This window comes from Armigeres subalbatus, chromosome 1 (assembly GCF_024139115.2).
Source record: "Armigeres subalbatus isolate Guangzhou_Male chromosome 1, GZ_Asu_2, whole genome shotgun sequence".
Lineage (NCBI taxonomy): Eukaryota > Metazoa > Arthropoda > Insecta > Diptera > Culicidae > Armigeres > Armigeres subalbatus.
In genome coordinates, this window is record NC_085139.1 from 92,427,847 (window position 1) to 92,442,991 (window position 15,145).

The following is a 15,145-nucleotide window of genomic DNA, read 5'->3' on the forward strand; positions in this document are numbered from 1 at the left end:
CGTAGACCGCCCTCCTGCCACCCGTCATCATTGTATGTGCTGGCCATTCCCGCCCATCGACCACCTCGTGGGATCCGACGCTCGATTACCGGTGCCCGAATTACCGGCGCTCGGTTACCGGCGGTGATCTCCGACACAATAACGCTGGACTCGACGACATAAATCATCGCGCAATTGCCGACATCATCCGCAACACGCTACCTTTCTACGTGTTCCATCGTGGTGCCAGTACCGGTCCCGGCCTTCCCACTGTACCGTACCGCCCGCACCGGTCATCGTTGAGCTTTCGTCTTCGTGTCAACCATCCTTAACGTCCCACCAACGTCGGGTAATTTGTCGCCCTGCTACCGGCTGAGAGCTCCGACGCTAGTCCCAGTATCCCCGTCAAGACAAGTCGTCGTGCCAACCTTCCGCATCAGCTGCAACGCGGCGCCTGGCGCCTCACTACGTGCTTCATCGTGAGGCTACTGCTGGAATCGGTCGCCCCGCTATACTCAATCGCCCGCCCCGATCGGTCAATAAACCAGAAAGGTAAAGTTCAATTAAATTTGATTGTTCTAGGATTTCCACTCTTCGAAAACTCCCCACGCTCACACACCCTGGGACCCGGGATAAAAGAGGCCTTTCGCGCCCATCCCGGAAGCTGCCGTTGGTCAGACCAGCAGCTTGGGGTCTAGGCGAGTCCCCTTCCGGGACAGCGAGGAATCCCGGGGTCATAACGTTTCATTGGCGCCCAACGTAAAAGTAACCTATTGAGGTTCCTAGGAGGGAAAAATATCTTCGGATATTTTCCTCAATTAGCGTTGGGGAGTTTTCGAGATTAGAATATCTCAAATCCACTCTGGTCACATTAGGTGCTAAAACAATATATTTTGATTTGCCCGCTGGTGAAGCTCTGGTACTAGTATCGATTTGGGGAGAGCACATCGCGAATAATTACAATTAGTCACTTCCAAGGGTTAGGTTCTTTCCGATCTGGAAGCAAAAGCTTGAGACCTTTAGGTGTTTGAATAACAGACGAACCTGAACAACATAACGATTAAAGGTCGGATGTTTGGGATTATTCTCGTAGGGTTAATGCCCTAAATACCTTCCACGACTCTTTATTCTTCCCCGTTTCGAACCATGCCACCTCGCGTGTCCGTGTCCGGACCGGACTTTAATGTGCTTTATCGCGGAATGCGGGTAGACCATCTGTCACCCGGGGAGCTTGATTACGAGCTCCTGCTTCGTAATGTCGTCATCGCGGACGACGAATCGCGGTGTAAGCGACGCAGGAGACTGAAGCAAATATTGAAAGATGAAAGAGAAGGTCACGAATTTATTATTCATTATGATCAGGATCCGGAGATCGACTTGGATGCGTGTAGTTATTTTTTTAGGGAACTCGAACAAAAACTTGCTAGAACCAGCAATATGCAAATTAAGAACACGTACAGGGCTCGGCTACTGCATTTAGGTCATCGACTCGCCGTGATAAAGAATCACGCAATCGGAGAGCTAAAAGTGAAGGCCAGCGAAGCTTTCAGAAGCGTGTTGAACCTTTTCGGAACACTTCTGGTCAGACGATGCTTTTTTTGCGGAATCTGAACTGGAAGCCGATAGTGAGGACGAACTTCTTGATGAAGCTGCTGGAGAAATGGAACCACCTCCAACCCCGGCTCCCAGATCGAGACGGTCATTAGGCGCAATTCCTAAACAACCTCAATATGTAACAGTGGAGCAATTTAATCAAGCAATGACGGATATCGGAAGCTTGTTTAAGGCTCTATCAACCCAAATCAGTGGGCTGAAGGAAGATATGAAGGGACCTCCTCCACCTACTCATGCCCCAAAACTCAATAGCACAAATCCATTCCTTGAGCCTCAGGAAGCTCCACAAGTACTTCCTGCGGCTCCGCGAGTAAATTGGGCCGATTTTGAAAGTGGTGCAAGACCTATGACAGGTCCAAAAACCATTCGTAAGCAAAGTACTGCCTTTCCGGAGTCCACCTTGGTAGGTGCCGAAGCACTGAACAGCTCTTTCCAACAAAGATTAGATGATTTGTCATTTACATCTTCGATTGTCGGAAATGCACCTGGTCATACTAGTGCACCTCCCAGGCCTCCAACAGTTCAATTCCTACCACAGCCCTATCCGGTAGCTCCACAACAAAGGGGCACCCCTGTTTCCCAGTGGAAAATAAGAAAATACACGGGAAACGATCAGGGTCTCGGTTTGAATGACTTTCTGTCCCATATTCAACAGTTGGCCATATCCGAACGTGCGTCGTCTGATGATTTGTTTGATTCGGCCATTCACTTGTTCGATGGCGCGGCATTGAGCTGGTATACATTGGGCCGAAATCGAAACTCACTTCTGGGTTGGTTCATGAGCTCAAAAATGAGTTCCGACACCCAGATGTAGACTCTGTTCTCCGTACAAAAGTCTACCAAACGCGGCAACAAAAGGGCGAATCGTTCCAGCAATTTTATTTGCAGGTCGAAAGACTCTTCCAAGCCATGAATCAAAGAATGTCGGAGAAGGAGATAGTCGAGGTCCTCAAAACAAATATGCGGTACGATTGCCGGAAAGCCTTAGTAGGCAGAAACGTTCGAACCCTGAAAGAATTATTAAACATAGGCAAAGAGTTGGATGCAACCGACTTCTCAGTTTTCTCGAGGGTATTTGGGAGCAATAAACGGGAGACCTGTGCAATATTCACAGGGGGAAACGGACCGTCTAACACCAGGACTTTCTACTCTAGTAGCAGAACCGCAGATTCGGGGAACACCTCCAGACAATTCTTAAACGGAGGCAAATCCAACGCCAATGGAGCAAAAGGACAGCCAGCAAAAGGTTCAAATACGAAAGTCGATTCAAAACTCTATGAAAAGGAAATGAAAATCGTGACGTCACCAAAAGAACCATTGGCAGGGTCGAGTACCCCTAGTGCTCTTTTGAAGATGCTTGCCAATTATTCCCCTCCCGAAGAAGGAGAATGCTTTAATTGCGGAGAAGAACATGATCTCGCGGATTGCCCTATACCTCGCAGAGTGTTCTGCGATGCGTGCGCTTTTAAAGGCTTTACCAGAAAGAACTGTCCATATTGTTTAAAAACCAGTTGAGGAAGTCCTAAAGCCGCATGAACTTCCCAATGCGCAGAATGAAGACGAATTTCTCAACTGGTTAACTGAGCTAAGTAGTTTTTATGAAATAATTACAGATAGACCAGAAGAGGAAACGTCTTCACCTCAAATTCATAAAATCACTCTCAACAACTTTCATGACGATCGACCCCATGTCAAGATCAATATCTTCGATGTCGAGGTCACTGCCCTACTAGACTGTGGAAGCCATTTAACTTTCATAAATCAAACCCTGTTCGACAAATTCCGACGGATACAAATCCGAGATCCAACAAATCCAGTTGAGTTACAAACAGCTGATGGATCTCCGTTAGCAATTCTCGGCGAAGTACTCATGCCTTACACCTTCAAAGGTAAAACAAGGGTACTCTCTACTCTGGTAGCTCCGGAGCTGACTAAAGAATGCATATGCGGCATGGACTTCTGGCGAGTCTTCGGAATCTATCCAGCCATAGCCTCCATAAACTATTGTTCGCCTGACTCAACACCGATCCCCGAAACACCCAAAGTAGTTCTGACTTCGGCTGAACAAGAAGTTTTAGAGCAAACTAAACAACTATTCAAAGTTGCCCAAGGGGAATCGTTGGACACAACCCAGCTTTGTGAACACACAATCACTCTGGAGGAGGAATTCAAGAATTCCAAGCCCGTCAGGTTGTATCCTTATCCAATTTCACCAAAAATTCAAGAGGGATTATTCTCGGAGTTGGAAAGGTTGCTCGACCGAGGGATCATCGAAGAGTCAAACTCCGACTGGTCACTAAACATCGTTCCCATTCGTAAACCTTCGGGAGCAATACGTTTGTGCCTAGACGCTCGTAAGCTCAACGAGCGAACCGTACGTGACGCTTATCCCCTTCCGCACCCTGGACGAATACTGAGTAGATTGCCCCGAGCGCGTTATCTTTCGACCATTGATCTCTCGGAAGCATTTTTACAAATTCCGCTCGCAAAGCAATCACGGAAATATTGTTCATTCAGTGTGCAAGGGAAGGGGATGTTCCAGTTCACCCGCCTTCCATTCGGTTTAGTCAACAGTCCAGCAACGCTGGCAAGGTTGATGAACCGAGTGTTAGGCCAGGGTGCACTGGAACCGTATGTCTTTGTCTACTTAGATAACATCACAGATATACGAAGATCACATACGGTTGCTCGGGGAGGTTGCGAGACGTCTCCGGAGGCGAATCTGTCCATTAAGTTGGAAAAATGTCATTTCTGTCTCGCGGAGATCCCTTTTCTTGGCTATATCCTATCTTCTCAAGGGTTACAAGTTAATCCTGAAAAGATAAGACCGATAGTCGAATACGAACGGCCAACGTCCATTACGAAACTTCGTCGGTTTCTAGGTATGTCCAATTATTATCGGCGATTTATCGCCGACTATAGTCGGACAACCTCCGCCCTTTCAGAACTTCTTAAAACGAAGTCTAAAAACCTGAAATGGACGCCCGAAGCCGAGGAGGCCTTTCAACAAATAAAAGAAAAGCTTATTACAGCTCCGATTTTAACCAGTCCGAATTTTGAACAAGAATTCGTGGTCCACACTGACGCCAGTGATCATGCCATAGCTGGTGTCCTTACACAAAAAGTCGATGGACAAGAGCGAGTGGTTGAATACTACTCCAAAAAGCTTACCACCCCCGAAAGATCATATCATGCTACGGAGAAGGAGGGGTTGGCGGCTCTCCTCTCTATAGAGCACTTCCGTGGTTATCTGGAGGGAAGTCATTTTGTGCTGGTGACAGATTCTTCGGCGTTGACGTTCATCATGCGTTCGAAGTGGAGAACGTCATCACGTCTCAGTCGATGGAGCCTGTCGCTCCAAATGTACGACATGACCATCATACATCGTCGGGGCAGGGACAATATTGTCCCCGATGCACTGTCGCGAAGCGTGATGGTCATATCGAAGAACTCCGACAGTGATGGGTATAATTCGCTCGTCAAACAAGTTAAAGAGTCACCAGAAGAATACCCGGATTTTCGCCTTGAAAATGAACAGCTTCTTAAATACGTTTTGAACGACGATCTTACCGATCATCGTTTTGATTGGAAGGTTGTGCCTAGTCCGGAATCCCGAAAGGCAATAATCAAAGCAAACCACGACGATTTTATGCACATTGGAGTGGATAAAGCGATAGGAAAGATTCGCCAACAGTTTTACTGGCCGTGTATGTTTCGAGATGTTCGAGAATACATTCGAAAATGCTCGGAATGTAAACAGATAAAACCTCCCAACTCAGCCACCACCCCTCTCATGGGTGATATGCGTCCAGCTTCACGCCCCTGGCAAATTATTGCCCTTGATTATATAGGACCCCTACCACGCACCACTACAGGAAGCAATACATATTGGTGACGTTAGATCTTTTTAGTAAATGGGTCCAGTTGCACGCTTTTCCCAAAATATCTTCCAAAACGCTTTGCTCAGTTCTAGTCGATCAATGGTTTTTAAGGAATTCAGTTCCTGCCATCGTACTAACTGATAACGCCACGACATTCACTTCGCGTGAGTTTAGGGATCTGTTATCGCGGTATGAGACTCAACAATGGTTAATCTCGCGTTACCATTCGCAGGCGAATCCGGTTGAACGCGTAAATCGCGGGATCAACACATCGATTCGTTCATATGCTCGAGACAATCAGAGAACCTGGGACTCTCGATTGTCAGAGATAGAGGTCGTTATAAATTCCACCATTCATTCATCCACCGGATTCAGCCCTCAAGAATTGTGAAAGGAGAAGAGATCATGCTTAAAGGGACAGATCACTCTCGCTTTGAAAAGAGGGAGAATCATCCATCAAAGAGAGGGTGTTTCGAATAAAGGATCAAAACCCCGACTGTTTACACTTGTGCAGAAAAATTTGCAAAAAGCACATGAGGCCTCGACAAAAACCTACAATTTACGCACCAGAAAACCTGCTAAACCATTTGAAGTTGGTGATGCAGTATATAAAAGGAATACAAAACTGTCTAATGCTAACGAGTATTATAATTCGAAGCTGGGTGCCCAGTATGTACCTTGCACAGTAATAAAGAGACACGGGTCATCGTCCTATGAGCTGGCTGATAGCCACGGCCGCAACATTGGTGTGTGGCCGGCCAGTCTGTTGAAATCCGCCTAACCATTGCTATTGTTAACGAGCATGCTGACGACGACGCTGAACCGTATCAGGTAGCTTAGTCAGGGCTCTGGGAAAAATAGAATAATAAATTGTGAATAATAAATCCACGACCAGCCATTAGTTTATTTCCAAATTGCAAAGCTACCTTTTGTCCTGTAACCCTTTGCCTAAGGCAATCGCTTTCATGAGGCGATCCGTGTAGGATATTTCGGGTAATTAGGAGAGCTGTAGAAGCAGTTAGAACGTTATTTCCGTCTTTAAGAGGAGACGTCCTCAATAAGAGGGAATGAGCAAAAATACGCGCGCGCGGTTTAAGTTCCATCATGAACGACGACTAATCTCAAACTAATGTCTGGACATGTAATTTCCGACCTCCAGATAGGCATATCGGAGAAACTCTCCCAACTGAGGTTGTTAATATACCTAATCGTAAATTATACATAAGAAATACACCGGTATATGTATATTGAGGTACTAGAATAAACAATTAAATTGTCTAGTGTGTGCCCATAGCACAAAAGCGTAATTGTTATGTCCTATTGTTTCATTATGTACTAATGTTCAATGTGTAGGGATCATCAGAAAGTTGATCTCTCCAAGATAGATTCTCGAGCTAGTAGCGTTCGGTCTTTCGCGAATATCGTTTCTGTCCCGCGAGACAGTCGGTGGCGGATACGAAATTTGAACCCCGGCTCGTATACGAGGGGATAGAGGGAATGTGGAAGTGTAATCCGCGATAGATGGGTCGATCCACCTTAGAATGTCACAAGAGGTTGTGATATGAGAAGATTGAGCCAACCCAAAGGAATGTTTTGACCTTCGAACTCTGAAATTCGCGATGGGTTCCCATTCAAACTTGATCTAGTTATTATGGTTTTTACTAGTGTTGAGGCATGTAGTTTTTTGTTGTTTTGGTATCTAATGTTTAGTTTTTTTCGGTTTGATTGTTGTGTTTTCCTTGTTAAAAAAAAAAATGTGTAAATTCCCATTTCTTCCCTGACCAGAGGGGGATTGTTACCGAACGGTAACATTTACTTATTATTTGTATAGAGTGGAAAGATAGGGAAAAATGATGTGAAGTTAGATTCAACCGCCAATTTAAATTGGGCGGGCGATGAATATGTGGATGAACCAGATGATGTGGTCTTGTTGGTTGCCAAATTTGGCTACCAAAGTGAGCAACAATATGCAGCTATAGAGGCGGAAATATGGGCCGTTAGCCTGCACTGGAAAGCCGATGGGGTAGAAGGAGAAACGAAAAAAAGGGAGGATTCGAGACACGTTCGTCATTCGAGGAAGAAGTGCTCCGTTTTCCCAAGAATTCGCTAGTCCGCGTGTGAAATCCGGTTTCGGACCGGGAGTGGAGATTTTTGAAAGTTATTAGCCAGCACCGTCCCACTACTAGCCGCCGGGAATTCCGGAATAAGTTTATTACTTATCCACCAAGGTATCCGACCGCCATCTTGTCCGTGGTGTTTGGTGACGCAGCCCAGCGAATACTCAACGCTGCTCGCCGTGTTGGCCCTTCGTGCCACCTGATTCCCATCACCGGCCTCCGTGCATTATTATCTCGGCAGAGCAAACTCCATCTCGTAGACCGCCCACCTGCCACCCGTCATCATTGTATGTGCGGGCCATTCCGCCCATCGACCACCTTGTGGGATCCGACGCTCGATTACCGGTGCCCGAATTACCGGCGCTCGGTTACCGGCGGTGATCTCCGACACAATAACGCTGGACTCGACGACATAAATCATCGCGCAATTGCCGACCGGCACCCCGCATCATCCGCAACACGCTACCTTTCTACGTGTTCCATCGTGGTGCCAGTACCGGTCCCGGCCTTCCCACTGTACCGTACCGCCCGCACCGGTCATCGTTGAGCTTTCGTCTTCGTGTCAACCATCCTTAACGTCCCACCAACGTCGGGTAATTTGTCGCCCTGCTACCGGCTGAGAGCTCCGACGCTAGTCCCAGTATCCCCGTCAAGACAAGTCGTCGTGCCAACCTTCCGCATCAGCTGCAACGCGGCGCCTGGCGCCTCACTACGTGCTTCATCGTGAGGCTACTGCTGGAATCGGTCGCCCCGCTATACTCAATCGCCCGCCCCGATCGGTCAATAAACCAGAAAGGTAAAGTTCAATTAAATTTGATTGTTCTAGGATTTCCACTCTTCGAAAACTCCCCACGCTCACACACCCTGGGACCCGGGATAAAGAGGCCTTTCGCGCCACCCCGGAAGCTGCCGTTGGTCAGACCAGCAGCTTGGGGTCTAGGCGAGTCCCCTTCCGGGACAGCGAGGAATCCAGGGTCATAACGTTTCAGCACACTTTCACTCAAGCACTTCAGCTACGGTAAAAAAACCTGGCTTCGAGGAAAAAAAACGGAAGAATATTCGACCGTACGCGGATTATGGACTGTCTCGCACGGATGCTCGACGTGGAAAAAAAATGTAATCAACACGTTGACAACATAGAATACTTCCTAAGCTAAAAGACAGGGGCAGCAGGGACAGCAGGGACAGCATGATGTCCAAGGGCTTGACGACCCTCCCCAGCTGTCTGCGAGTCAGGGAGAACTGCCTAGGGCGTGGTGGGATTTAGCAGTGGGCTCTGCTAAAATCCCTCCCAAAACCACAAGTGCCCGTAAGCGGACTCTATCAAAGCGACTGTGTGCCGCTTCAAAAGCACAAGCCCAGGGAGGAGTGCCAACTGGCATGTGGAGTGTCCCTACTTCGGTAGGGTAGTGCGTGAGCTGCTTCGGCAGGGAGTGAGTGATCTGTTTGTGCTGAGGCAGGAGTGTCATAGCGAGTCGCCGCCGCTATGGCAGCCTCGAAGCGCAGCAGAAGTCTGAGTATGGACTGCACATGCTAAGGTAAGAGTGTCGTAGCGTTGCTACCGCTATCGACACCTCGAGGCATGGCAGTGGAGTGTTAGAATAAGTTGTGGAGTGTACCTACTTCGGTAGGGTAGCGCGTGAGCTGCTTCGGCAGGGAGTGAGTGATCTGGTTGTGCTGAGGCAGGAGTGTCATAGCGTGTCTCCGCCGCTATTGTCACCTCAAAGCGCAGCAGAAGTCTGAGTATGGACTGCACATGCTGAGGCAGGAGTCGAGGTATCCCATCGACACCTCGAGGCATTGCAGTGGAGTGTTAGAGTGAGCACCTGAAAAAGGGTCACATGGAGCGAATGGTCTTTGGAGAAGCTGCTTCGGCGGCAGGGTAGCAGTGGGTTGTACCCACACACCTACAGTTGTGCACATGTGGTGCATGGGGAGTGTCCCTGCTTCGGCAGGGTAGCGTATGGTCTGCTTCGGCAGTGGTGTGATTGATCTGCTCGTGCTGAGGCAGAGTGTCGTAGCGCAATATCTGTAGGCCCAGGCAGTTACCGCTATTGACACCTCGAGGCATGGCAGCGGAGCGTCCGGGAGAGCATCCAAGTAAGACTCAAATGGAGTGAATGGGGTGCGAGCACCCAAGTCAGTCTCGCGTGGGACGAGTGCCTGTGTGAGCGATAATGAGTGAGTACGCTTAGTACTGCCGTCCCCAGAAGTAGTACTGCGAGGTAGTTCCTGGGGAAACGATGGTGGAGCCAAGGGAGTTTAGTCGGTATTACCGGTATGGTCGAGTCCGACACTCCAGTACACTTCCGTGTGGTAGTTTGGCAACTACAATGCACGTGTACTGGGTTAGTGTGTAAATGCATTCTCCCTTGAAAAAAAAAAAAAAAAAAAAAAAAAGCTAAAAGACAGTCGTTGTTGCGAAACGATTTGTCGTTTGGAAGCAAAAATGTTCTTATTGATATTCGTTAACGTGTTAAATTAAATTTCCGACGATTCATTAATTTCCTTAATAACTTTTCCTGCAAGCATCAAATCGTTTCGCAACAAAGATGGTCTCTTTATTTGTAAAAAATCCTATGTTTTCAATGTTCTCATATTTTTTTAGAGCTTAATGAAAAGAGTTGGTAAACGGTTTTCCATAAAACTTACTGTTTTCATAGTAATTTTCATACAAACTTCAAACCGCGCGTGCCCACTCAAATTACATTCAAATTAGCTGACAATTTAGGAGGATTATTAAAATGGCAATGGTAAGTGTTTAAGCATCGGGAAGCAAAAAATGTCAAAATTTGAATTACTCTAGTGGACACCCTTTAATGATTTAATTATGTTGAATGCAGCTATCCCCGTATCGAATCATAAAATTCTAAAGCCGTACTTTCACCCCGCATGATCATGACGAATCAATACGCCTTAAGCGATATGCATTCCATTCGGAAATATTTTATTACCAACGATAATTGATACAAACGGTAGCCGGTTGCACATCTTTTTAAGATTGTGTTGACCTTGCGATCGCAAAGATGAATGAAATCGAATGGAAACACCAAACACCACGAACATGATTAATTTTCACGACCCGAAGCGGATAGGTGAAATAATCGCAATATGGACTTCAGTCAATGGCTATGGTATGATCCCTTTCATCCAATATATTTTTTAGAAAAGTTCGTTCTTTTGAGAAAATCCACATGCCTTTCGTCTTTCGAACTTTTTTGTCTACTACTTTTCGTCGCTTTTCATGCGTTGAAGTCTGTGCCATATTGGTTGCTGCCCATCAAACTTCACTCACCACGTGCGTTTCGGCATCCCCAAAACGAAAATTCAAAGAAAGTGAAACCAATTGGCGATCGTTTGGCCTTTACCTTTCCCGCATCTCGCCACGCTTACCGCGCAAAACTGCATCGCGTAGCGCCGAACACAAAACGGTGACCAACCACGAACTTCGCGATCACATCGAACCGCCGAATTATCCATCTTTAGACCAATGCAATAGTGACGGGCAAAGTGCTGTTGCAAAAGCCACAAAAGTGGCAATCGAATATTGAGCAACTTCAGTGTGTTCGGTGCGACGCAGTATCCGGAAGCATGGTATAATATTTTTGTTTATGGCAAATCTCACTCCATATTCCTTTATTTTGTCCCATTTATCGTAATGCATCATTTATTAAGAAATGTTCAAGACTGAACAAAATTAATGGAACATAGTTTAAAAAAATATTTTGATCTTTTGAGTGGAATGTCTTCATTTGTCTTAAGACGAGTTAATATCCACTCAAGTGGTGGACAAGTAATGGCAGGTAAAGGAATATGTTTTCCTATTTCATCCGTCATTTGTTCGAAGGCACGCCACTGTGAGCCCCGTTCGCAGCGCACATGGCAATGAATATTAAACAACGAACCAACTGTTTCCAAAAACTATCGTCTGTGTTGGCTGCTGCGTTTGACCGATGCATTGTCTAGTCGCGATAGTTGTCCTTTGGCCATCAAGCCGGATCAATCGATGATCAGTCGACTGCTTGGAGTGGTAGAGCTGGAGTTGTCATCCGTGTTGCTTCGTTTCCCAGTGAAGCTTCCCGGTAGAAGAACACAGAATGGCCAATCCAAGCAACGACTCACCGACAACATCTACATCCGCTATTGGCTCCAGAACTTCTACGGAAGATTTAGACGACTGCCCTGGATTGTCTCCCAAATTCGTCTGGATATCACTGCCGTTCCAGTGGTTTGGTCGCATGGGGCGGCTATACATGGTTGTCTAAAAGTTTTGTCTAATGTGTTTTGAGCCGCTAATTTCAACACCGTTATTTTTTCTCAATATTTCAGAGCTACGGAACGATCCCATCTAAGGAGCAACTGCAAGCCTGTGGAGGACAGTGCCCCATCTGCCACGACAACTTCAACTCGCCGGTGCTGCTCGAGTGTAATCACATCTTCTGCGAATTGTGCGTCGGAACATGGTTCGATCGGGAGCAGACCTGCCCGCTCTGTCGGGCAAAGATCGTTGACGATCCCTCGTATCGGGACGGTGCTACCACGTTCTTCTTGCAGCTGTACTAAGCCGCGCATCGATTGGCTTTTTGCCCGCGTCAAGTGTATTACAGTCAAACGGTCCATTCACAGTATAGAATTGTGCGCAGACTAATGACAATTCCGTTTGTTGAGTAAACCACAAACAGCGTTTGTTAGTTGTTTATTATAGATTATTTTAACAGAATTTTGGAGGCACGATATTGCTCCTAGATCGGCGACAAGGAGTTTTTCGACGCTCCAGAAAAGCTCATACACGTTTATCCGACTGAACTTTTTGGGTCAAACACAAATTGTAAGCAAATACATGAGTTTTATCAGATAAGTTTACCCTTCATACGTTTTGAACTACACATAAAATACAAAGCAGTTTACACAGATAGTGGTATATAAACAAAATCGTTTTTATTGTGTTTTTGTATTGAACTTCAATTCGATTATTAAAGTGAGAAATCAACAAAGAAAAAGAAACAGTTTGCGTGCTGGGAAGAATGTGATGATAGAAGTGCTATTTGAACATTGTAAAATTGACTGAAAAAAGAATGTGTTATAATTGCGTGTAGAGGTAGCATGAAACGGTATGCTCGGATGTTTCAGATTTCTTCCCATTTTCCATGGTTCAACGTAATCATGAACTGTGGACAACAGTAGGGATCTGATACATCAGAATCCAGCCAAAGTAAGCTATTCTATCTTTATTACCATAATCAAAAGAATTAATTCGTGAACAGAAGGCATCGATAAGTGAGAGCGGCTCTCCCATTTCTGATCGGGATGTTAAGAAAAACAGTGAACATTAATCGAACGAGGAAAATAAAGCAAAACCTATACATACCTATGTAAATTATCAATTACAAAACATTATTTTCAAAAATAAAAACAAACATTGCTAGTTAAGATATTATTGTTAGCAATATGGGGTATAAATTTTGGGTATTCAATCCTGAACTTCAAAGAAACTTCCGTACTAAGTCTGGTTTGATTTTGATTATTTGACAGTAATTCTAATTTAAAGTTGTTTCAGACGAACTAATGCAAATAGATCACGATACACTTCTTAGCAACTTTTAGACGTAGAATAGACACAACCGAATGATTCCGCCACTACAATAGAGCCGTTAGCCTCCTATTTCCAAAGCCATATTATAATTGGCACTTGACATTACACGTGCACGCGGGGTGTGAGAGCCATTTGGCGCAGAACATTAAAACCAGCCAAAAAGAGATTTTATTGTCGTTTACAGTTTCCATTGACCTAAAACTCCATAGAAGTGCCATGATCCTCGATTCGTCACTCGCTCCATGGAGAGAATGAGAATAACTAGGGTCGATGTACCAATTGTCGCCATACATAAGAATTTTTTTTTAAATAGGTAAAAGGCATGTGGGTGGACTTTAAATATCAAGCGAAAGGTTTTACTTCCTGCTCCTTAGAACAGCCGTGAAAACCACAATAAAATTTGTTATTATCCTCGAAATCCATAATAGGAACGCATGCACCACTTGTAGCCCTCCAACTTCGATTAGAATTTTTTTATATTGTTAGGAGAAAATACGGCTTTGGAAGGGTTTTGTTCTATTATTGTCAGGGGAGTTTTTGTCGACCAAATTGGATGAAATTTGGCCGCAATATTCTTTGATATGCAAAGAATGTTTAGGCCAAATTTGAGCATAATCAGTCATAAAAAACCCCGCTGACAATAATAAAACAAAACCTGCCAAAGCCGTCTTCTTCTTCTTCTTATTGGCATTACATCCCCACACTGGGACAGAGCCGCCTCGCAGCTTAGTGTTCATTAAGCACTTCCACAGTTATTAACTGCGAGGTTTCTTAGCCAGGGGTGGCATTGTGCATCTCGATTCGAACGTAATTCTATCGAGTCGAACGTGTTTGGCATTACGGTTTTCGATTCGATCTCGAAAACGACTCATCGTTCGAGTTTGCTCGAGGAGGTACAAGAATAACGAGTTGTTTTGGCATTATGGAAACTCGACAGCACACTGAAAAACGACTCAAGTCGAACGAAAAACACTCGTCACCTTTATAGCTTTCGAATGTTGTTCGAGAGTTATTTCTTGCTAAAAGTTTTTAATTATATTTGTTATTATTTCTCTACGGGAAGAGAATAAATGTTTTATTATTGTCTCTTGAGGAAAAGAATGTCATTAGTATACCTACTTTTATAGTTTCCAGACAATATGAAATCTCTAATTATCCCGAAATCCGCGTAAAAACGACTTCAACTAAAATCGGTTTTTTGAAGTTTTCACGTATTTCTTGACGATTTCAATAAATCGCGTGGAAAATCTATGAGGAAAATCTGCGTAAAAGCGTGTATATTCCAAAATCTACGTAAAAATAGATGAGTTAAACAAAAAAACGCGCATGAGATGACCCAAGTGCATTTAACTAAAACACATGGAAACATCAAAGTAATTTATTATAGAATCCTTCTTTAGCTTTAAATTATTTAGCTCAAAATTGGATCTGTGGCATAAACTCGAATAAACATAAAACTTAAAATTTGTGTCGTAACAATATCTCAATTTACAAAACATGTCGTATCGGCATAATGTTTTAATCGGTTGCAATTGGTCAACAAATAATATTGCTTTTTAAAGTCATTGAGCACAATTTGCTTGTTTATAAATTACTGCACTAATAGAAATCAACACATTTTTATTGGCAAAAATCTAAAGTAATTTACAAATAAATTTTATGTGTCCGTTAATAACCACCCGCTTTAGGATAATCCACATGAAGGTTATTAGTTAATAACGGTTATGTGTATTTCCACAGACATGCTATGCGAATTCAGATAGCCATTTTAAGAGAAATGCTGTAGTCAAAATTTATGTTTGCAACACATAATGGATATGATTGGATTCTTTTTGTCTTTATTAAGGAGACTTTCAGCACGAGGCTGGCTCGTCTCCGTGATTGGATTTTTGTCAGTGTGCCAATTCATGCCCTGAAGGATGTTTTTCTAACAGGCAACATGCTACACGTGGATGAAATTA

General features: G+C 44.7%; 1 protein-coding gene across 7 annotated transcripts in view; it reads left to right on the plus strand.

Annotated features, from left to right (window-relative positions):
* LOC134202422 (RING finger and transmembrane domain-containing protein 2) overlaps positions 1–13,021 on the plus strand; it is a 48,345-nt gene extending 35,324 nt beyond the window's left edge. For all 7 annotated transcript variants that reach the window (XM_062677435.1, XM_062677437.1, XM_062677429.1 and 4 more), the window contains exon 4: positions 11,921–13,021. In XM_062677435.1, the coding sequence (XP_062533419.1) occupies positions 11,921–12,154 (234 nt within the window). In that variant the 3' untranslated portion in view covers positions 12,155–13,021. The remainder of the gene's footprint in view (positions 1–11,920) is intronic.
* Positions 13,022–15,145: the final 2,124 nt, after the last annotated feature.